Raw genomic sequence first — 24,075 nt, forward strand, 5'->3', positions numbered from 1 at the left:
TTCCAACTAATTTTCTTCTCTTTTTCTTTTCTTTTCCCAATTCCCCAAGTCCGAACAACAAACAATGCTAGTTGGTAATTGATAATTTGTCGTTTTTATAATCACTATTTAATTTTAGTAATTTTGGTGAGTGGTAATTTGTAATTAATCCTCCTTCACAATTTTTTTTTCCCAGCTACTAAAGAAATTAGTTTCATCTTGGGGGTTTTAAAGCCAAGTTCCCGGGTCTGTATGAAGCTACGTTAGATAACTTTTTTCTTTTTTTTATTTTATTTTCGTCATTTTTACGATTTTGAATTATTCTTTGATGTTTATTCCTGTTCTTCTATACGTTGGATGAAAAATTTAGTGGGATTGTGGATTTGTAATCTAAAGCATGGATAAATGAGGAAACTGTGGCTTATTCTTTTTGGGTATTAAGAACAAATTTCTTCTTTATTTTTGTTTGTGGTTGATCTCTATTTTTTTAGATTTTTTTGATAACCTATCCATTATTATTATTATTATTATTATTAGGTAAAAGATCGTCGTCTCATATATTATCTATTCCCTATTGTTATACACAAATTAGATCAAGAAACAAAATTAAAAAAAAAATGTAATTGAGTTTTTTTGTCAAAAATTGTAATGGAGTTTTCCCCAAAAAAAAAAAAGAAAAAAAAATAATGAAAAGTTTACATGTAAAAAACGCTAGAGGCAAACGAAATGATAACTAGTGAAAAAATAACTTAAAAGAAAATAAAAATAAATTGAAAGAAGGAGAGAAAAAAAAAAGTACAAAAAAAGGAGTTTACAACTGTACAATATTTTTCTCTCCATTTGTATGTGGTAGAAAATGGAAATTATGTATTAAAAATTAAAATAATGTAATAAAATATGAGAATAGTAAATTAATAAAATTAAATAAGTAATATATTTTTTAATAAATAAAATTAAGTTAATTATATTAAATGTATATGTAATTATTAAATGTTATTTTTAAACGATAGGGTAATTAAGTCATTTTATGATGCCGCATAGGATAGAGCAATTTTTTTAGACGGAAATTAACTGTATAAGGAGTGTTTTTAAATTATTTCAAATTACAGAGTACTTTTGAACATAGGAGCAAATTAAAGAGAGTTCATATAACAAGAACCTTTAAAATAATAAAAAATGAGATGCATTTTTATTTGATCTATTACTTGGATTACATACACTATGTGAAAATATGCAGCAAATTAAACTTTATATCTCCAACATGGGCAATTAGATAACAAAAAATATCTTGTTTTATAACTCATATTTGGGGTTTAATTATTTAGCTATATATGTTTCAGTTTGTTAAGTAGTATTATTTATAAAAAGGACAACTACTAATAAACTTATTAATTGAAAAGAGCTATGGTATAAAAGCCAAATTTCTATTTTTTTTTTATTTTTTATTTTTTGGTTAAAAAGCCAAATTTCTAATGTTGGAAGAGGAGGAAGTTGCTTTGTTTATTTATTTATTTTTGCTTTTTAACTTCGTTATCAAATTGGAATTGAAGGGTAGAATTTTCACGCCGATATCAAAAATTCCTAAAGGTGCTGATCTGCCCCATAGTTTATCATTGCGAATTCATTGAACTGTTTGGTTGACTGGAAAATTTGACCATTTTCCTTTCAGCTTCCTAGTCCAACACCTAACGAAAACAAGAAGAGAAAGAAGATTTTTTGAGAACTTTTGTCTTTGTTATTGATGAATCTATGTACTTGTTTGTCTTGCTAACCTTTTATGACTGGTGATCGCTATAATGGGAATTTTCCAATCTCAATCCTTTTTCCTCGTAAGTACATGTCAGACCATTCTATCAAACCAAATTACAATTCTATCCATCCACGTGATGGTTTACCACAACTCAAACTCTATCCAACTTTTATATGCATCCATTACTTTTTTTTATTTAATTTTTTAATTTTTTTTAATTTTTGTTTTTGCTAAGATATTCGACGTAAGCTATCAATCTATATGCTGATTTTTTTATTTACCAAGTTAGGAAATTAATTATTATATTTAATTTGTTAATTCTCTTACGTCGTTTTTTTTGGTAATACAATTCTCTACGTCTTACTTGTTCATAAAACGACCTATATATATATATCTAAATTTGATATTGCAATAATAAAGATATTAGTTTTCTAACTCAAATAGAGGAAAGGAGAAGGTGAAATTAAAGGAACTTTCCTATTTGTTTCGTTTTTTCCGTTTATTTCTTAGCCTTAATTTTGTGAAAATGATATAAATATGTAATGACAAATCTAATTTTATTCAGAATTCTATATTCGGTTCTTTATACCAGCTTCTCAACTCTCAAACCCTTTCTTTCTTCCTCGACCAAATAAAAACCTTGCTTTCTTCAATTTTCGTTGAAGATACTGAAGAAACCAAAAAAAAAAAAAAAAAAATGGATAATGCTGGATTTTACAAACGATCTCTTCCTTGTCCTCCGGCCATTGAGTATGCTTCACCTGAAGGCAAGGTTAGTATATATGCAGCTTTTATATATATATATATATATATATGAGTATTATACATACGTTGAAATTTAGGTTATTAATCTGTAATGTTTTAATGGTGTAGTGTCAGAGGGCATGAGATTGATTTTGTTATATATATAAGTAGATATAGTTTCAAATAGTTTCCTAGTTAATTTTATTTTCGAATGTCGTGCAAGTTAAACTTGTCGAATTTTAGAGCTGAAAGAGTAGTATTAATATACAGTTTTTGAACCGCGAATGTATAAGAATTACAATTAATTAATTCGTATTTTATTTTATTTCGGTATCAAAATAAAATTAATTTTATTTCAAATTATATTTTGTTAAAAAAACAAAACACATAAAATCAGATTAATAGATACGTACTTATCCTTTACGGTTTGACCCCATTTCTCCTCCCCCCCCCCCCCCCCCCCCCCCCCCCCGTTTTTCCCTTTCGGTTGATAGTGGAATAAAGGGATTGGAATTACAACAAAATAGTGAATTTATCATTGGATTTTTCTTACAAAGACTTTTTTTATATTCAATTTTTTAAAATGTTAAAGAGACAAATGTCAAATGTCAATTTTTAATATAATAGATTTTATTTATATGAAAATATGACTTTTCTTGCTTAACTTTCAAAATTTGTTTGAAGGGGGTATATACATATATATTTTTGATAATTTTTTTATAATTAGTTGTTTTTAATATATTTATAAGTAATCTAATTTAAATTATTGATAATTTTAAATTTAAACTAATAAAAAATATAATAGTATTTTAAAAAAATTAAAAAAACACGGGTTTAAACTAATTTTAGACCCATAACTGGGCCAAGCTCAACCTGACCAAACCAAAATAATAATTAATTTGGTTTGATCTGATTTTCTCCTTTGTTTTATTTATTTTTATATGAAAAAAAAATAAAAAAAGCTTCTAAATCAAACCTTTGCCCATTCCTAGCTGCAGTAATAAAACAATGATATTACAAAATCATATAATTTTACAAGACCTTTGCATGTTAGATTAACTACATTATCTTCAAAACTGCTTAAAAATGAACAAAATGAAATTTAAAGCTTAATAATATATATATATATATATATATATGTGTGTGTGTGTGTGCCGGCGTCTTTATTGAAACACAAAAACAAAAATGGTGGGGTATTTGTGTAATCTTACCTGTTTCCTTAGCTTTAAACAAAATTACGTATTTGGGCCTCCGTTACCGTTACACCCAAAATAGAGTCTTGGATTCCCCCGCCACGTCGACTGGTCGCCGGCTTACGGTCAAAGTCTATTTGTTTCTCCTTGGAGTGTAATATGCATTTTTTTGTTCTGAACAGTTATAATTTAGGCGGGCCGTAACGTCGTTTTTTTATTCGAAAGTCGGCGAACGGCAAATTTACCTTAAAACCCTAACGGAAACATTCCGAATCCGATTTTCCGCGCCATATTAGTCCACCACCAAATCGTAGTTTTCTTCTACTTAAATCGATTTTGATTTCTCTGTTAAATAAGAAAATAAAAAAAATTGGGTTAAAAAATGGCTATGGCTGGGTTGTACAGACGACTCCTTCCTTCTCCTCCTGCGATCGATTTCGCTTCCTCAGAAGGAAAGGTAACTCCATCAGTTGCTTTCGATTTCTTCTCTTGCAAGTTCTATTGAGCTCATGCTATTAGGTATTCTTGGTTGTAATTCCTTTTTCCATTTTTGAGATTTTCGTATGCACTTTTCAGCTGGTGACTGGTGTTGAATTAGAGCTGTCGGTGAATCTATATCTTAGTTGTCCTAGTTTTCTATGTTTATAATCAACGGTTATTATTATTATTATTATTATTATTATTATTATTATTATTATTTTTCTGTTAATATGTGAAATTGGAGAATTTTTCTTTTTTGAATATGTCTAGCTGAAAGAATGTAGATAAATGTCGTTGGCTGAGTTGAATGTGGTAGCTTACTAATTGCTGCTAAATATACGTCATTATAAATGCTGATAAATGGTTGAATGTGTATGTGGTGGTTTATGGGAATTGCAGCAAATTTTTGTAGAAGCCATTCACAGTGGAACGATGGAGAACTTCTATAGGTTAATTTCTTACTTTCAAACACAGTCAGAGCCTGCCTATTGTGGACTAGCCAGTCTTTCTATGGTCTTGAATGCCCTTGCTATTGATCCTGGAAGAAAATGGAAAGGTAAGATTTAGTTTTTTGGTTGAATAGAATATTTTTTAAATAGACTTTAAAGAAGATGCATATATATTTTTTTTCTTTGATGCTGTTTTTAAATTCCTTGAATATTGTCAGGAATGGGTGTTTCACATGCATTTTGTTTTGTGGCTTAGGACCCTGGAGATGGTTTGATGAGTCTATGTTAGACTGCTGTGAACCATTGGAAAAAGTTAAGGCAAGAGGCATAACATTTGGGAAGGTTGTATGCTTGGCTCACTGTGCTGGAGCAAAGGTTGAAGCCTTCCGCACAAATCAAAGCACCATTAATGATTTCCGTAGATATGTTATGAAATGCTCAACTTCTGATGATTGCCATGTAATCTCATCGTATAACAGAGCAATTTTCAAGCAGGTTCGATTTGATCTTTGATTACTTACTGCTGTTCATGGATTTAGTGTATGCTATAGTTTTATTTTCTTTAAACCCATCTTTAGACTTTATTTTCAACTATATATTTTGCTACTATACACTTTTAATATGAACTGGGAGTGTGTTCTGTCTAATACATACAAGTTAACCAAGCATATAGGTTATTGGTAATGATATTGGATCTAACTATGGAAGACTTATCGTGTTCTGGCCTTTCTATGTGCATGTCAATCTTTGGTGTATTTGCCTGTACTATTTTCGGCTTTCTTAAAAGTTTTATGTAAAGACCTGATTTTCTCACTTATCAGAATGCTGATAGAGAATATCAGACCAAGTCACTTTTAGGTATTTATTTTTTGTCATGTGCTAAAAGCTTTTCTACAGAGTATACTCCCTTAAAAGCAAGTTTAATCGGTCATTGTTTAAAACATTTTTGTGTGGTTAAGATGTCTTGAAGAAAGTGCCAGAAGTTTTTGTTAGCTACACCTGACATTTTGTTAGAGAATTCATATGTCAATTAAATTTTAATTACAGACGGGGACGGGTCATTTTTCACCTATTGGTGGTTATCATGCTGGAAAGGACATGGCACTTATCTTGGATGTTGCACGTTTTAAATATCCTCCGCACTGGGTTCCTTTGAAACTTTTGTGGGAGGCAATGGATGATGTTGATGAAACAACTGGACAGCACAGAGGGTAAGGGTCCTTGTATGATTCTTTGGTGAATATTTCCTAAACATGGTGATATTGGACATATATGTTTGAAGCTTTTTTTATGTTTTTGCATTTCTCTCCTGAAGAATCTGCATTTCTTCTCCTGGGGCGATAATATGATATCTGCCTTTACTGATGTTAATAATTGCTCATGCTGCAATAAATTGCATGTCAATCTTCAATGAAAAATTTACTTCATCATGGGTATGAATTTATTTCTTGATAATATTTTGTTCTCAGGTTCATGCTCATATCTAGGCCTCACAGGGAGCCAGGATTGCTTTATACACTGGTATGATTGAATTTGGTACTTTTCCAAGTTCACACTCTCATATGTCAGTGCTGTTCATTGGGATAGTAAAATAAAAGATGTTATTTGCTCAAGAAGAATTTTATTTTGAATTTATGGCAGAGCTGTAAACATGAGAGTTGGGTTGGTATTGCGAAATACTTGATGGATGATGTGCCTCTTCTATTGAAATCAGAGGATATGAAGGACATCCAGAAAGTTCTCTCTGTAGTTTGCACATCACTTCCATCCAATTTTGAGGAGTTCATCAAGTGGGTTGCAGAAGTTCGGATACGAGAGGATGGTGGCCAAAGTTTAAGCTCAGAGGAGAAAGCTAGGGTTGTTATCAAGGTGTTTAGAGCCTGACATTTATGTTTACTTCCAGATTTAGCTTTTATGTGAAGGGATTCCCCCTTTACTTTTACTGCCTACCAAAAGTTTAGTGCCCAAGTTGTTTTGCAGGAGGAGGTATTGAAACAGGTACAGAACACTGGTCTTTTCCAGCATGTGGCAGCATTTTTATCTTCAGCAAATTCATGCTGCAAAAACCTTACAGCTTCTGGTGATGGGGAAAATTTGCCTAAGATTGCTGCAAGTGTTTGTTGCCAAGGGGCACAAATTTTGGCTGGGAAGTTTGGCTTCTCAGAGTCAGAGTGTTATTGCTGTCGGGAAACATGTGTAAAATGCTTGCAAGCTAATGGTGACAAGCCGATTACAGTAGTTTGTGGAACAGTTGTAAATGGTAATACTGAGCAGGGGGTTGATATGCTAGTCCCTTCCTCCCAGACAACTCATAGTTGCTGTTGCACTGGCTCAAGAAATTACATTGGGATGCACCCAGCTGGAAATGATGTTCTTACAGCACTCCTACTGGCCTTGCCTCCAGAGACATGGTCAGGAATCAAAGAGGAGAAGCTTTTGCAGGAAATACTTAGCCTTGTTTCAACCGAAAAGCTTCCTATTTTGCTTCAAGAAGAGGTAAGCTGGTAACCTTTATACTACTAATCAATTTACATTAAATTAGTATTTTTATTTGTCGATGGTAGTTTTTGAGAAGATGAATTGGAAATTGAGTGCCCAAGTAGGTAGGTAATTGAAGCCCTGTTTACAAAATCTAATTGTCAACATTTATCTTTTTTGTGAATATGGGACCTAATAGAAACATGTTTATCTCCAGTAGATGATATTGTGAGCATGATTACACGAAAAGTTAGGATCAGACAAAACTAGTTGTCTACATTTATTCTTTTTGTGAATGTGAGACTGGGACCTAGTAGAAACATGTTTATCCCGAGGAGATAATTGTGTGGGCATGATCACACAAAAAACTTGGATATTTATTTCATTGATTGGAGAAACAAGAAGTTATGCCCTATTAAAAAGCTACCTTTATTACTTTGATGACATACTAATTGAACAATCGCCATATGATTGCCAATACGTTGTGCAGTGCCTAATTACTATTTCGCTCTGTTAAAGTGATGCCCGTCTTAGTTTTCAATTTTTATTTTTTTATTTCTTTTAATGGTTAAATATGGTTTGGCAGGTCTTGCATTTACGACGTCAGCTCCACCTTCTTAAGAGATGCCAAGAGAACAAGGTCGATGAGGTTCTTGGTGCACCTCTATTTTCGTAGTTAAGCCCCTTTTTGTCATTTGCCCTATTATCTGTTTCCTTCTTCTTCTTTTTTTTTTTTTTTTTTTTTTTTTTTTTGGGTTACTTACCAAAGAGGGTATGTCAATTGGCTACCCCATCCTCAGATTCTCGAGTATTAGAAACTACAGAAAAGGCTCTTTATTGACTTCGTTTAGGTTGTCTACATTGAAAAGAAGATCATCTCTCACTGTGATCATAAGCGTGGTAAAGAGCCAAAGCAATTTTCCTGGAGATTAAAAAGTGCTGCTAAATATTATTAATCACCGATTCACCAATATATATATATATATATATATATATATTTTTTTTTTTTATTTATCACCCATTTTTTTTTTTTTCACTTTTAAATTATTTGTTAAGTGCATGATTGTATTTTTGAACCGGAGAGGTTTCTAGTAAACCATTTTAACTAAGCTCTGGATTGTGAAATTAAATTATTTGTTAAGTGCATGATTGTATTTTTGAACCGGAGAGGTTTCTAGTAAACCATTTTAACTAAGCTCTGGATTGTGAAACCGAAAAAGAAAAGTAAGTAGGGAAAAAAAAAAAAAAAAAAAAAAGGAAGGAACTGCGCGTGCTTATGTATAAGCCTTTTAAGATTTTAAATAAACAGACCCGAAAAGGGCAAAAATAGTAGAAGCTTGCGAACCACAAATACAAAACAATGAAAATCTTTTCACATGGAAATAAATCAAGAAATCAGTAAAAAAGTGATTCCAAATATATATATATATATACTTGTTTTTGGTAAATAAAATAATTCCAGATATATGTCGAAAGAAAACCGTATTTGTCTAACGTATGGACAGCAGCACTCGATGGAGAACTATTCGAGAATTTGTATGCAAGTATAAAACGTGACTAAGATGTATGGATGTTGTACGGCGTCGTTATTGCGTCGCAGCGTTGTTATTCCCTCGCGGCATGGTTTTCACTCCCGCTACAATTCGTGTGTACTATTTTCTCGTGTACCGTTAGCTTTCCAAAATCCTTTTAAACTTATATACATTATTAATCTCTTCTGCCCCATAGCCACCCAAAAAAAAAAAAAATTTAAATAATAATAATAAAAAGAAAAGAAAAGAAAAATCAAATCAGAGCTACGGACATTTGTAACCGAGTGCCAACCTACTCTATGAAGAGAGTGGCAAATGGAAAAGGTTAGCGCAATCATGAAGCTATGATGTGTATGGTCACCAGCTTTGGCTTAGGGAACCAATTAACAAAGAGGAGGAGTTAGATGAATTTTCAGCTTACAATTTTTTGGAAGCATTTTGTTTGTGCCACAAATATCAAAGGTAAGGCTGGTCTTGAAATTTGAAATACCCTATATAAAATCAAAAGATTGCCTTTTTTTTTCTTATATATTTTCATTTATTTATAAATATAAATATAGAGGAAATAACAATAAAACTATTATAATAATCATTAAATATAAAACTATTGCATAACCAAAAAAAAAAAAGAAAAAGAAAAAAAAGCATTTCAATTTCTTTTTTCATATACCATGAAAAAAAAAAAGTACAAGTAAAGCACTTAATTTATGCTTGAAAGCATTCAAAATTCTCATCCAAGCCAATCCACTAACATTTTTTAGTAATTCCATATGAATAAACCTTTAACCAAAAAAGAAAAAAAATAGCAATTACCTTAAGAAATACTACTGGTAAACTTCGAAAATGCAACAAATCTTATAAAAATAATTCTTCTTGCATCTCTAGAAGCAAAATTACTAAATAAAATCCTATAATCAATACTCATCTAGAAAATTTATTTTTAGAAGTGTTTTCCAATAAAAAAATCTCTTATAGGACCATTTCCCACTAAAAAATCTCTAGATTTTATATTAAGATTATCTCAAATTCTTGGACCACAAATATTAGAGGGAATGGACCTATTATCAATTAAATCATTTAAGTTTTCAATTTTATTATTTTCGTTATGCACTTCATCATCAACATCAACATCTTTATCTTTATCATTTTAATGAAGTCTTAATTTTTTTTTTTCATAATCTAGTTGATGGTCATTATTAAATCTTCTATTGGATTTTCAGCTATATAGACTAAATTTTAGGTTCCTTAACAATAAATCTATTAAAAACAATTTTTTAAAATTATATTAACTCTTCAATATCCAGATACTCATTTTCTAGCATGCATTAATTTTTGATAGCAAAAAAGGGGGGAAAAAAAAGCAATAGGAAAACAAAATAAAATAAAACAAATAGAAAAGTGATTAAAGAAGATTAGAAAAATAAAACCTAAATTATGGTAAAACAAAGACAAAGAAGCATATTGACCATAAAAAATGAATGCTTTTTTTTTTTCCTTATTTTGTTTCTTTTAATAAGAGAAATGTTTTTCAAAAAGTTATTAATTTTAGTCTTAAACTAATTAAGTTTGAATAAAATAACATATAAATATATTTTTATTAATTAATTTTGCATATGGTAATATTTACTATTCATTATTATATAGGTTACCTTAATTATATTCATCTATATTTAACTATGATATGGGTTGCAAGAATAATAATAATAATAAAATCTTGTCAATTAATATGCTATATTTTTTTCCAAAAAAATATATATTCATCTAATAGTTATATACTTTTTGAATCTTTCTATCTCCAAATTTTGTGCCCATTACTTTTGACAAAAATATTTTTTTCGAAATTTTTTTTAAATAAAAACTATATATAATTTATTATATATCTATGGTTATAGTATCCTTATAATTATGGAATCCTATGTAATCGGACATCTTGTACACTTTCAAAGCTGACTTTGTCAAAGGCCACATTTTTCTAATCACTTGAGAAAGGCACTGCTACTGCCAAAGTACATGTGATTGATCGAACGAGGCTCTATAACAATGTCTAATTTCAAGCTTTTAAGTCACACAGTTCTTATCCCTTCTCTGTTAGTAATTTTCATGAGTTGGTTCGGCCTTTGTTTCGTGATAGTGAAGAAGTCGTACGTTTTGTTTTCAATCATACAAAAGAAATTAAAAATTCAGATGTAACAGTTCTTTGTCTATGCAATCAGACAGTTAATATCTACATACAATTCAAACTAAATAATTTTATATTCTGATTAGGACAATTTTTGTTTACGTTTTTTCAAAGTCTCACCTTTTCTAGAACAGTTTCTTTGGTTTTTTGTTAGAAGTTTTTCCAAACCTAACAATTGTTGAATATTCCATGTTACATATTAAATTTTTTCTCCCAGATAATATATTGGCAGTAATACAAGTAGTTATATATTTATGGATTAATTACTCATTAGTATCTTTAAGTTTCAAGATTGTGCAAATTGAAATTTAAAGTTTAAAATTATTTAAATTGAATTTTGAAATTTTAAATTTGTTGCAAACCAATCTAATTGACTAATTGTGTTAATTTTACCTTTAGATGACATTAGCATAATGTTAATATGTTGATGTCATAATTCATTTTTCAATAAAAATAAAAAATCTATCTTTTTTGAAAAAAATGATTTTTTTATTTTTTATTTTATATTTATGATTTTTTTATTTGAAAAATTGTATCTAATTCTATTTTGTTTAAATCAAAATTCCAAAGAAATTAAATGTTTTTGATCTAAAATTAGACTAAAAAATAAAAATAAAAATAAAAATAAAAATAAAACTGGAATTTTTGTTCAAGTAAAAAAATTTTATTAGACCAAAAATTAAATAAAATAATTTTATTAGACCAAAAAATTAATTATAATTTGTTGCACCTAAACCATAAAAAAAAATTAGACCAAAATTACAAAAAGAAAAAATAAGACCCTAAGTTAAACAACAATAAAAAATAAAATAAAATTGGAATTTTCCTCTACTAAAAATATTTTTATTAGATAAAAAATTAAATAAAATAATTTTATTAGACCAAAAATTTATAATAATTTTTTTACCTTTAAAACATAAAAAATATATACCACAAATAAAAAATAAAAATAAATTTGAATTTTTATGCTTTTCTCAATTTTGGTCTAATATAAAAAAAAATAAATTTATTGTTATTGATTTTATTTTTATTTTTATTTGGTCTAATAATTTATTTTTCTTATTTTTAGATCCTTATCTTTTTAAACCATAGTGGTTTATTCTATTTCTAATCTTTCAATGGTTATTTATTCCTTATAGAATCAAGTAAGTTGCGAGTGAGTATAGGTAGATTTACTGCGCCTTTTTTTCCTAGACCAAAATAAAATACTCATAAAAATTAAAATTTATTTTTATTTTTATCTATTTTTTAAACCATAGTGGTTTATTCTATTTCTAATCTTTCAATGGTTATTTATTCCTTATAGAATCAAGTAAGTTGCAAGTGAGTATAGGTAGATTTACCGCGCCTTTTTTTCCTAGACCAAAATAAAATACTCATAAAAATTAAAATTTATTTTTATTTTTATCTATTTTTTATTTTTTCAATTTTGGACTCTTTTTTATGATTTGGGCATAAAAGTTATTATTAATTTTGATCTATTAAAATCATTTTATTTAATTTTTGATCTAATAAAAATATTTTTATTTGACCAAAATTTCAATTTTATTTAAAATTTATATTTTGGTCTAATTTTAGGTTCAAAAATATTTTATTTCTTTAGAATTTTAGTTTAAATAAAATATTATTGGATACAATTTTTTAAATAAAAAAGCCATAAATATAAAATGGAAAAATAAAAAATTTATTTTTTAAGGAAATGCATTTTAATTTTTTATGAAAAAAAATTATGATATTAACATGCGAATGTCATTTATGGTAAAACCAACAAAGTTAGTTAATTAATTTGATTTACAATAAATTTAAAATTTTAAAATCTAATTTAAACAATTTCAATCTTCAGAATTCAATTCGCATAATTTTGAAACTTCAAATACTTATAAGCAATTAACTTTATATTTATTTGCATTTTCTTTTTTCTACATGAATAGCCCTTATCAACTTACATTTAATATTGACTGTCGGTTGAATTTTTTTATTTTCCTTTTCTATATGAACAATTGATACAACGTTGGAAACTTTTCACAATACATATATATATATATATATATATATACACACACACAACGTTGAAAGAAAATGCCGGCCACAAAAAAATTAAATGTGCTTTGATATCCAAATGGTCTTAGAGATCTGGTACACAAACATTTAGCAATATTGAAAAAAAGATGTTAGACTTGCAAAATAAAATTATATATACAAGAAAAATATTATTTGTTAGCATTGGTGAATAACCATAAGTGAAATTTACATATCAAATAGAAATTTGAATGGTTATTTTTAAAAAATTTTAAATAAAAAATAATAAAATTAAATATTTTATTTAAACTTTATCATATAAGCTAATAATTGTCATCAATAATAACAAATAATAACAATAGCAGAATTTTCTGCATAAAAAGTCAGTCAAAGCAGAAATGGGACAAGATATACCGGTCTTCTGACTCTTCCTTGTTTGTCAAGGGCATCACTGATCAGGAGGATCCTTCTGCATGATCTACTGCATGGTCTACCAGAAATGATCTCATTCTTCTTAGGTCCTTTTTTGCCAAATTCAATTGGTCTATTTCCTGGAATTCTAGGTCGTCTAACAATGCCACAGACTTGCTTGCAAAAAAAGCTTTACATGACAACTTGTTTTTTGACTGTAATGGTAGTTTTGTCTCTCTTCCAAGAGACCTTTTGAATATTCTGGCCACTGACATGCTGGGAGATGGCCACTCGTTGTAATTCCTCCTCTCTGGAGGCTTTTTGTGCCTGTGGCAATGAATCTCTTTTTATTAAAAAAAAAGAAAAAAGAAAAAAAAAAGTCAGTCAAGCTTTTCTTGCGAAAATAAAAATGTAAAGTAGTACTACTAGAAGCTAAGAAAAATAAACTCCACAATAATATGTCGTTTCCTGGTCTTCCCCGCATAGCCCTTCCCTCTCCTCCGGCTATTGCCTTTGCCTCCATTGAAGGCAAGGTAACGTACAAAATAATTATAACGTACAACACACACACACACATATATATATATATATATATATGTAACGTACAAAATAATTATAACGTACAACACACACATATATATATATATATATATATTTCATTTTTTTCCATCCCAACTAAAATTTGTTTTAGCAGCATTGATTTTTGTTGATATGGCTTTCTGTGAATTTATTAATTAATCTTAATTTACAGCGTCTCTTCACTGAGGCTCTTGGAAATGGAAACATGGAAGGTTTTTTCGAGCTCATCTCATATTACCAGTCCCAAACTGAGACAAACTATTGTGGAGTGAGCACCCTTGCCATGGTTCTCAACACGCTTGCTATTGATCCACCCAAAAAATGGAAAGGTATATAAACATTCCTATAAATATGTACTTTTTGAGCTCAAATATGAAATGTTTTTTTTTTTTTTTGGATTAATTAATTAATTAGCTAATTGGTTATTGGATTCTTGTGAGTTTATATAGGGCGTTGGAGTTGGTACGTGGAGTCAATGCTGGATAGTGGTGAACCTTTTTCAAATATTAAAAGTGAAGGGATCTCATTTGGTAGTTTTGTATATTTGGCTCACTGCAATGGAGCACAAATTGAAGCTTTTAGGACCAGTGAAAGCACAGTTGATGATTTCAGAAAATGTGTAATTTTATCTACTTGTAAGCAGGATTGTCATATGATCTCGTCATATCATAGAGCCGGTTTTAAACAGGTGCTGTCACTTTCATTTTTTTTTTTTTTTTTTTTGGTTATATTTCCTTGTATGCTTCACATATGCATTTCCATTTAATATGAAATTATTTTATTCAGGATTAATGATAAAATAGGTTGATCTAGACTTTTGTATCAAAACCATATTTATTAGTCTTTGATTGTTTTAAAAACTAAGATTTCAAAATATATTGATAGTTTTTTCTTTTTTCTTTTTTCGTTTTAATTTTTTAAATCCATATCATTGTTTTTTTTTTTTTGGTATTTATTAAATTCATATATTCCGTACAATATATTTTTAAATGTTAATCCTCAAAGCAATCAAAGAATTGATAAAGGAAATTTGATGATTTTACTATCATCAGGATTGATGTTTTTAATAGGAGATGATAACAAAATTATATATTAAACTTAACCTATTTATAATCATTTCAGAAAGGAGTATGAAATTTGATATTGTTTACTTTGTGTGAGGTTGCAGGAAGGAAAGGGACACTTCTCACCAATTGGGGGGTATCATGCTGGAAGAGACATGGTACTAATTTTGGATGTTGCTCGATATAAATATCCTCCCCATTGGGTTCCTCTTACACTTCTTTGGGGTGCCATGGACACTATTGATGAAGAAACAGGGCAACGTAGGGGGTACCATATCTCGTCCTTTGAACTTCCATTACCAAATTGTACAGATTCCTATATTTTATGAACATATGTATGTATGTGTTTGTCATTTACTCCGTTGTCATCTACAAGCAACATTTTTTTTTTGTTTTGGATAAAAAAAATAGACCTCTTGGTGAGTATTCTTGGTCTAGGTGGTAGAAAACTGTGGTCTATGAGCAGCTGTGTTTTTATAATCTGGAGAGAATCCACGAACTGTCCAGTCCATTACCGTTCGGCTATCTCTATCATCCTCTCTTATAGTGCATAGCATATGGAACCCACACCAAGGCTCAGATAGGGTTGAGGATGGGTCCGTCGGCTTCCTCCAACTTAGTGTTGTTAATTTTAGTCAATTGTATGACTTTTTTTTTCCCCATTAATTAAAGAAAACTATATTAATTAACATGGCTTATATAGATAATAATATTGTTGGTTTTTATTTTTATTTTTCTGTGCTTGTATCTAATTTACTTCAGTTAATATGTAGTTAGAGCTAAACAAATTATACACAACTGGATAGAAAAAAAATAGAAAACTAATCATACTATTAAACGATACATTACTTTTCATTTTTATTTTTATTTATTTATTTATTTACTTATATTTCTTGTCTCTGTTTTGAGTTTCTGACGGATCCTTCAAGCTGAATTATCTGCCACTATGCAACATGACTAAAGTTGTTGGATAAACTTTATATTGGTCATGACCTCGTATATTAAGCAATCCATTTACAACCTGAAATTTAATGTTTATGTTGTCAGGTACATGATTATTTCAAAGCCCAGTCGAGCTCCATCTATTCTCTATACGCTGTACTTCTATTGTTTTCTATTTTGTCCTGATTTCTTTGCCAGATTGTATGAGATTTTTAGTATCAGGATAAATTTCCTCATTTCATCCATGTGGCTCAGTTTTTTACCAATTTAGGACATGTCAGAGAGATAAGAGGACAAAAATATTTGAAGATTAATTTTGAACAAAAGGTGGAGCAATGCATAGCGGTTCACAAAAAATTATATGCCTTAATAACAACATGCAACATCATTTGGTTAAATAAAAATTTTTCGGACAATTTTGGTGGCTCTAGATATATTTATTGATTTATGATATTATTGTTTTCATATGCTTGGAATGGTTCGAAAATATTTGTTTATTTATATAATTTGTATTTGCTGATGGAGAATTTAATGGTCGGAATTGGAGCAGAGCTCTAAACATGTTGGTTGGGTTGGTGTTGCCAAATACTTGGTGGACGATTTGCCTCTTGTCTTGAAATCAGAGGATGTGAAAGACATTCAGAGCCTTCTGCGTGTTGTTTGCAAATCCAGTTCAAGCCCCTCCAATTTTGAGGAGTTCATCAACTGGGTTGTTTTACAAGTTGGAAAAGCAGAGGATGCATATGGTGGTCAAAGTTGTTTAAGCTCAGAGGACAAAGCTAGGCTTGTTCTCAAGGTACGTAGTTTAGACCCCAAACATTTATAGATTCTTTAGCCTTTTTTTTTTTGTTTGGATCGAACCACAGCAGAAATTACAGATTGCCCAGATTTATTTGGCAGGAAAAGGTATTGAAACAGGTACAGGACACTAGTCTTTTCAAGCATGTGACAGAATTTTTATCTTCAGAAAAATCAAAGTCATGGAGCAGAAATCCAACAACATATGGTTTTTGGGAGGCACAAATTTCGGCAGAGAAGTCCGGGAACTCGAAGGGTATAAAAAGGAAAGGGTGGTTAGAGGCCGATGGTGAAAAGGCAATTAAAGTTACAGTGGTAAATGGTAATTCTGAGAATGGGTTTGATCAGGTATTACCATCAAGAAATTGTATTTTAACAGCGCTTGTATTGGCTTTGTCTCCAAAGACATGGTCAGGAATCAGAGAGAAGAAGCTTTCCCAGGATATATACAACCTTGTTTCTACAGAAACAATCCCTACTTCGCTTCAACAGGAGGTAGCTAGCTTGCTTGGTCATCATAATTTATACTGTTTTTGGAAGATCTTCACTCTTTGATATTCGTAGTTTAATTTTTGAGAACTTGAATTGGAAATTTAGTTCCCACTTCCCAATTAGGTGTGTGTCATTAAGGCCTAGCTAGGTTGGTATATAAATCTCTGTTTACTCACATCTTTTTTTTTTCTCAAAATCTAAATATGTCAAAGTTTTTTGCACTTCGAGACTAAAAGAAACATGTTTATTTCATTACAATTATGAGCATGGTTGCAAAAAATTTCAAAAGTCTATTTTGGTGCTAATTTAATGTGGGTCGGTTGAGTTTGATTTTATTTATTTTTTATTTTTTTGTCTTTTTTGGTCAAATATGGTTTGGCAGGTATTGCATTTACGCGGTGAGCTCCAACTTCTCAAGAGATGCCACGAGGACAAGGTAGTGGAGGAGGCTGTCGGTGCATCCATGTTTTAGTGTCACGTATAATAGAAATGTAGGGATGGGTTTATTTTTCAATATAAGTTTTTGGTATCAAATAAATCATATATCAATAGCTAATTGGTATGTGATATTGTGTTATTTTACTATTAAATTAGTTACATGTCAGTACGTAGATATGTGACACCATGTCATATAAATATGAGTATTATATATATAGTACATCAGTACATGATTTGCATTTGCACTGCTAATTAATGTGTTTATTTATTTTTAAGCATAGAGATTGTATTTTAATTTTTGTTAATTGCATCTTTCAACTGAAGAGGTTTCAAGTCCACCATTTTAACCAAGCCCTGGACTCGTGAACTAAAAATTAAAAAGAAAGAAAGAAAGAAATGCATATAGCTAGGCTTTCTAAGGTTTTATGAACAAAGTCCAAAAAGGGGAACAATAATTGAGTTTGCAATCTATCAACCAAAGAAAGACAATCTTATAAAATTAAGAAATCAATAAAGAATTAATTCCAAATGTTTGTCCAAATAAAAGCGCATATATATATATATATATATATATCACTCAAAAAAATAAAATAAAATAAAATAAAATAAAACCATACATATGTATAGCTGTGCTTGTATAGAAAAAAGCTGACAACGCGACTCTTTATTTTAATGCAGGTTGAAAACGTGAATTACCTTTTTTGTTTTTTAACGCTTCATATTTATGCTTATTTCATTATATATACTTTTACATATAAACATAAGCACATGTTTTTTTTTGTTTTTTTTTATTTTTATTTTTTATTTTTTATGAATAACCTTAAATACATGTTTTATTTTCACTGTGAAAGTGATATTTCAATTAAGAATGAGGATTTGATTAGATTCAGGAGAGAGGCATTAAAAAATGTACCAATCAAATATTGCAGCCAGTAAAATGTGCTCTTCCCTTGAATTATTATCCATTTTACTTTTTTAATATTATTATAATGTGAACAATCTGTACACCATTATTGGAATGGAGGACTGTTAATTAGTTTATATATATATATAGAAAGAGAGATGCTGGCTGGGTAGAACCAATTTAAGTGTAGTTAATTTGATCAGAAAGAAAAATTGTATATTATACAGTGGAATAATTAGCTGCTAATTTCTTAATAGAAATAAAAATGTTTGTAGCTTCGAAGTCTAGAATAATTTCGGTTCCTGACCTTTCCCGCATAGTGCTTCCCTCTCCTCCAGCGATTGACTTCACTTGCATTGAAGGCAAGGTACGTACGGAGAATATAAACTAACAATTACATCTCACTTTGTCCCATCCCAACCACAATGTTAATTTTAGCAGCATTGATTTTTGTTCATCTAAGACATACTATATATATATATATATATGGGTCTGAGATTAATATTATTGGGATTTGCAGCATCTATTCACTGAAGCTCTTGGAAATGGAACCATGGAAGGGTTTTTCAAGCTCATCTCTTACTACCAGTGCCAATCTGAGATCAACTACTGTGGCTTGGCCACACTAGCCATGGTCCTCAATACGCTTGCTATTGATCCCCCACAAAAATGGAAAGGTGAACATTCCAATAAATATATGCACCTTTTGAGCTCAAATATGAAATGGGGTCGTGGGTTTTGTTTGACTAATTAGCTATAATTGTTTTTTTTTTTTTTTTTTTTTTTTTGTTTTTTTGGTTGTTGTTGTGGGTTATAGGCCGTTGGAGTTGGTTTGAAGATTCAATGCTGGATTGCGGCGGACCTTTTTCAAATATTAAAAGTGAAGGGGTCTCATTTGGAAAGTTTGGATATTTGGCTCATTGCAATGGAGCACAAGTTGAAGCTTTTAGGACAAGTAAAGCACAGTTGATGATTTCCGCAAATCTGTAATTTCATGTACTAGTACGGAGGATTATCATTTGGTAGCATCATATCACAGAGCGGTTTTTAAGCAGGTTTTGGTCGGTTTCATATATTCACTATTTTAGCCAGACTTTTGTATTTTCATTTTATTTTTCTGCCATGTTTGTACAAAGAATATGAAAGTTGATGTTACTTTTTGTCTGGTTGCAGGAAGGAAATGGGCATTTCTCACCAATTGGTGGGTATCATGCTGGAAGAGACATGGTACTAATTTTGGATGTTGCTCGATTTAAATATCCTCCTCATTGGGTTCCTCTTATACTTCTTTGGGATGCCATGGACACCAGTGACAAAGCAACAGGACACCATAGGGGGTAATTTTTTTACCTTTTTTTGTTTAACTGAAGCGTGTCCAAGCTAAAAAAGATAATATTCATCATCATCCATCATCATTGTTACAATTTTGTACTTATCTATCAACTAATTCAATACTAAAGTTCATTTTTCAATTTCAAATTTTAATTTTAAAAAATCAAAATTAATTTAAACGCAATCAATTAACCACTAATTAATATGTTAGTGTGGGTTTTATTGGTGGTGATAAATAACGATGCTCTTTACTCAAAATGCAAATGAACTAAAGTTGTGGAATGAACTTTATATTATTAATCATGACCTTGTATGGATATTTTTTTGCAACCCTCAAATTTAACATGTTGTCAGGTACATGATTATTTCAAAGCCCAGTCGATCTCCAACTATTCTCTGTGCACCGGTACTGTTTTTATATGCCTAGAATGAAATATTTGTTTTATTTATATTTTATTTGGTTGTGTGGTATTTAGCTGTGGGAATTATTTTGGGCAGAGCTCTAAAAATGTGGGTTGGGTTGGTGTTGCAAAATACTTGGTGGATGATTTGCCTCTTCTATTAAAATCCGAGGATGTGAGCAACATTCAAAGCCTTCTTTGTGTTGTTTTCACATCAAACCCATACGATTTTGAGGCGTTCGTCAATTGGTTTGTACAAGTTCGAAAACAAGAGAATGCATGTAGTGGCCAAACTTCAAGCTCAGAAGAGAAAGCTAGGCTTGTTATCAAGGTGTTTAGAAAGCTTCCCCTTTTTTTTTTTTTTTAAGTATATTTCCTCCTTAGCTATTTAAGCATTGGTTTAAATTTCCTATAATCTTATTATTTTTGCAGGAGAAAGTATTGAAACAGGTACAGGACACTAGTCTTTTCAAGCATGTGAAAATATTTTTATATTCAAAGAAATCAAAATCATGCTGCAGAAACCCAAAAACATCATGTGGGTCCTCAGAGGGTGTGAAAAAGCCAATAAAAGTGAGAGTAGCAAATGGCAATACCTTAAATGGATTTGCTATGCTGGTAACATCTACTTCAAGTTGCTGCTACACTAGTGCCCCAAGAAATTGCCTTCTAACAGCACTTTGTATTGGCCTTGTCACCTCAGACATGGTCAGGGATTAGAAAGGAGAAGCTTTTGAAGGAAATACATAACCTTGTTTCAACAGAAACTCTTCCTGCTTTGCTTCAACAGGAGGTAGGCTAGCCTTGGTCATCTTTATAGTACTGTTTTCTAAAATTTTCACTTGTTATTTTTGAGAAAATGAATTGGAAATTGAGTTCCCATCTGAACTAGGTGTAGGTTATTGAAGCCTAGCTAGGTCGGTACATGAATCCCATTTTACTCACATCTTTTTTATAAAAAATGTAAAGATGCCAATTTTTTTATTTTTTATTTTTATTTTTGAAATATGCACTTTTTGAGTCTAAAAACATGTTTAACTATTTCAAGCAAATGATTGCGAGCATGGTTAGAATAATAATAATAATATTAATAATAACAATAATAGTCTATTTTGGTGCTAATTTATGTATATTTTTGGTCAAGTACGGTTTGGCAGGTCTTGTATTTACGCAGTCAGTTACGCCGTCTTAAGAGATGCCACGAGTTTTAGCCAAAAAAAAAAAAAAGAAAAAGAAAAAAAGAGATGCCACGAGGACTAGGCAGACAAGGCTTCTTAATGCACCCATATACATTTTAGTATGTATAGCCCCTAATTACAACGTAGATGGTGGATTCATTTTTTATATATGATCTTAGGAATATTAGATAAATCATATATCAATAACTAAATTGGTATATGGTTATGATTTTCAGTACTAAATAAATCGCATATCAATAATTAATTGATATGTGATACCATATGGTATTATTATGGCATTGCATGGGATACCTTCTCATATTTCAGATGTCAAAAACTAAACAGGTGAAGGTCTTGCATCTACATTGTTAATCCGTTTAGTTTTAATTTAGAGATTGTAAAGAATGTTAGATGTAGAGGTCATGCTGATAGCCGAGCAGTCATATAAATATATATATATATATATAAACAAAATGAATGTTAGATGTAGAGGTCTCACTTTTATTCCGGAAATTATTTTTATTTATTTTATTTTTGTGTGTTCGACTCACCCATTTATTTAGACTAGCTCCAAAGCATTAAAATTAAAAAATAAAACAAAATCTGAGTTTTCACAAACCAAAATGAAAACAAAAGAACCTTTGCATGCTTAATGAAATCAAGAAAATCAAATTCCAAAACTAACACAAATTAAGCCATGCTTTTTTTTTTTTTTTTTAAATATTTTTGAATATTGGTACTTGTATCGACTTGTGTGAAAACGTGATTTTGATACTAACCCCATAAATGTGAAAGACGCCAATTTTAAAATTTATACCAATAAAGTGGCTGGTCTAAACTTGTCTAGTTGTTCTTTTTTATTTTTCCTTTCCTTACTAATTTCACTAAATTTTTTGTATTTTTTTATTTGTATTTGTTAATTGTGTTTAGTTTCGATTCATTTTTTTAATTATTTTTTGAATAAATATAAATACAGCATTGGCATGTACTGTTGATAACAATATAAAAAGAAATATAAAATATATTAATTAAGGAAGCCGGTACACATAGTCAAAGCAAAAATAAATAAATAAATAAATAAATAAAAAAAAGACGACGGACTGGATTCAAGAGGGTTGCTTTGGCTACGAAATTATTTTATTTTCTTTTACAAAATATCCAAATATTATGTACAAATCATTAAATAAAAAAAAAATAAAAAAGAAAGAAAAGGAAAGATCAACTGTCTAAAAATCTTATATCTAGTTCAACAATCTATGACCTAAGAACCATAACTTTGTCTTTAGCCCAATAAAAAAAAAAAAAAAAAAAGGGAACCATAACATTGTCTTTTTTTTATTCATTTATTTACAATAAAAGAGCGAAATTTTCCATTAACGCTATAAAAATTCAAAAAGCCGAGTGGAATATGGTTGACCAAACCCCGCCACTGTATGTATAAAAGAAACAAAACGGTGACAGCTTGGAGATTGAGCATGGTAGCGGCTGGTCGTTATCGCAGAGTGCTTCCTTCTCCTCCGGCGGTTGAGTTCACTTCCTCTGAAACCAAAGTACAAAATAAATAAATAAATAAAGCCCCCAACTTTATCTCCCTCTCTCTCTCTCTCTCTCTCTCTCTCTCTCTCTCTCCCCCCGTTTCAAGTATTAAGCTTTTTTCTGAGTCTGAGAGATAACCATGGCTCTGTTAATATGGGATTTTCAGCCTCTTTTCACTGAAGCTCTTGCAGATGGAACCATGGAAGGGTTTTTCAAGCTCATCTCTTACTAGCAGACACAACCGGAGTCTGCCTATTGTGGGCTTGCCACACTTGCTGTGGTTCTCGACGCTCTTGCTATTGATCCCGGAAGGAAATGGAAATTTAATTCCTGAATTGGGTTATGTTCTTTGGGCTTCATTAGGAAATGGGTTGTGGGTAAATTTTGATAAAAAAAAGATAAAATAAGTAGTTTTGTGATGTGCTGATTTGTTGGCTTGTGGTTGTGTCTTGCCCTCTTGTGAGTTTAGGACCTTGGAGATGGCTTGATGATTCAGTGCTTGATTGCTGGGAGCCTTTCGCAAAGATCAAAGCTGAAGGGATTACATTTGGCAAAGTTGCTTGTTTGGCGCTTTGCAATGGAGCTAAAGTCGATACTTTCAGGACCAGTGAAAGACAGTTGATAATTTCCGCAAAGTTGCAATTTCGTGTGCTTCTACTGACGATTGTCACGTAATTACATCGTACCATGGAGGTGTTTTTAAGCAGGCTCTGTCAGTTCATTCATTTTACTATTTAGCCACTTGCTATGATTTTATTTATTTATTTTTTGGTTCCTATTTCAATATGCTTTTTAATTAGCAATATAAATTCACGCAAGCCACAAATATGTTATACATGTATAGATGTATGTATATATATATCACTAAGCTTCTGAGAATTCTTTGTAAAGCTTTATACTTTGGAAGGATTTATTCTCTAGTAGGTTATTGCTAAAATGGTTCAAACGAAGTTAATCGGTAACATCTTGCTATGTACATGTGTTACAAACTTTCACTTTTAATGGCCTATAACATTTAATACCGACTTGTAAGGATAGGTCTTGTCCGACGCCTCAATTATATAACTTATGAGGATTCCATATCTACCTTTGTCTTAAGTTTATAGGTTATCTGTGTGATTTTTGTAGAAATCTACTCATACTGATTATCTGATATATACGAAATTTTGGTTTTTAACATATAGAACTTTTTTATGG

At 30.4% G+C, this 24,075-nt stretch overlaps 3 protein-coding genes and 1 pseudogene across 5 annotated transcripts; all 4 read left to right on the forward strand.

Annotated features, from left to right (window-relative positions):
* Positions 1 to 2,167: 2,167 nt before the first annotated feature.
* On the forward strand, positions 2,168 to 8,076 carry LOC107425778 (glutathione gamma-glutamylcysteinyltransferase 1). Of its 3 annotated transcripts, XM_016035815.4 has the most exons (9): positions 2,168 to 2,501; positions 3,849 to 4,123; positions 4,546 to 4,702; positions 4,852 to 5,090; positions 5,643 to 5,806; positions 6,065 to 6,116; positions 6,237 to 6,464; positions 6,576 to 7,091; positions 7,660 to 8,076. In XM_016035815.4, exons 2-9 carry the CDS (start codon positions 4,049 to 4,051, stop codon positions 7,747 to 7,749), a joined length of 1,521 nt encoding a protein of 506 aa, XP_015891301.1. In that variant the 5' UTR covers positions 2,168 to 2,501; positions 3,849 to 4,048; the 3' UTR covers positions 7,750 to 8,076. The 3 variants fall into 3 exon arrangements, with proteins under 3 accessions (XP_015891301.1, XP_015891302.1, XP_024933116.1); XM_016035816.4 differs by lacking the exon at positions 3,849 to 4,123 and having other exon boundaries at positions 2,169 to 2,501; XM_025077348.3 differs by lacking the exons at positions 2,168 to 2,501; positions 3,849 to 4,123 and having other exon boundaries at positions 4,562 to 4,702; positions 4,814 to 5,090.
* A 5,517-nt stretch (positions 8,077 to 13,593) lies between these two features.
* Positions 13,594 to 17,740, forward strand: LOC107425786 (glutathione gamma-glutamylcysteinyltransferase 1-like). Its single transcript, XM_048480865.2, has 8 exons — positions 13,594 to 13,747; positions 13,966 to 14,122; positions 14,243 to 14,481; positions 14,962 to 15,125; positions 15,905 to 15,955; positions 16,352 to 16,595; positions 16,700 to 17,092; positions 17,472 to 17,740. Exons 1-8 carry the CDS (start codon positions 13,673 to 13,675, stop codon positions 17,559 to 17,561), a joined length of 1,413 nt encoding a protein of 470 aa, XP_048336822.2. The 5' UTR covers positions 13,594 to 13,672; the 3' UTR covers positions 17,562 to 17,740.
* Positions 17,741 to 18,602: 862 nt separating this feature from the next.
* Positions 18,603 to 21,356, forward strand: LOC107425746 (glutathione gamma-glutamylcysteinyltransferase 2-like; annotated as a pseudogene).
* A 1,295-nt stretch (positions 21,357 to 22,651) lies between these two features.
* On the forward strand, positions 22,652 to 23,757 carry LOC132799308 (uncharacterized). Its single transcript, XM_060811546.1, has 2 exons — positions 22,652 to 23,217; positions 23,348 to 23,757. Exons 1-2 carry the CDS (start codon positions 23,070 to 23,072, stop codon positions 23,551 to 23,553), a joined length of 354 nt encoding a protein of 117 aa, XP_060667529.1. The 5' UTR covers positions 22,652 to 23,069; the 3' UTR covers positions 23,554 to 23,757.
* The last annotated feature ends 318 nt before the right edge of the window (positions 23,758 to 24,075 follow it).

The sequence above is a fragment of the Ziziphus jujuba genome, chromosome 9 (assembly GCF_031755915.1).
Source record: "Ziziphus jujuba cultivar Dongzao chromosome 9, ASM3175591v1".
NCBI classification, from domain to species: Eukaryota; Viridiplantae; Streptophyta; class Magnoliopsida; order Rosales; family Rhamnaceae; genus Ziziphus; species Ziziphus jujuba.

Excerpts from the sequence above, each read along its gene's own strand:
- LOC107425778 (XM_016035815.4), top strand. The coding sequence starts at position 4,049 with ATGGCTATGGCTGGGTTGTACAGACGACTCCTTCCTTCTCCTCCTGCG. Across the intron at positions 4,124-4,545 it reads TCGCTTCCTCAGAAGGAAAG|CAAATTTTTGTAGAAGCCAT; the intron begins GTAACTCCATCA and ends TGGGAATTGCAG. Across the intron at positions 7,092-7,659 it reads CTATTTTGCTTCAAGAAGAG|GTCTTGCATTTACGACGTCA; the intron begins GTAAGCTGGTAA and ends ATGGTTTGGCAG.
- LOC107425786 (XM_048480865.2), top strand. The coding sequence starts at position 13,673 with ATGTCGTTTCCTGGTCTTCCCCGCATAGCCCTTCCCTCTCCTCCGGCT. Across the intron at positions 16,596-16,699 it reads AAGCTAGGCTTGTTCTCAAG|GAAAAGGTATTGAAACAGGT; the intron begins GTACGTAGTTTA and ends TTTATTTGGCAG. Across the intron at positions 17,093-17,471 it reads CTACTTCGCTTCAACAGGAG|GTATTGCATTTACGCGGTGA; the intron begins GTAGCTAGCTTG and ends ATGGTTTGGCAG.
- LOC132799308 (XM_060811546.1), top strand. The coding sequence starts at position 23,070 with ATGGAACCATGGAAGGGTTTTTCAAGCTCATCTCTTACTAGCAGACAC. Across the intron at positions 23,218-23,347 it reads AAATTTAATTCCTGAATTGG|GACCTTGGAGATGGCTTGAT; the intron begins GTTATGTTCTTT and ends TTGTGAGTTTAG.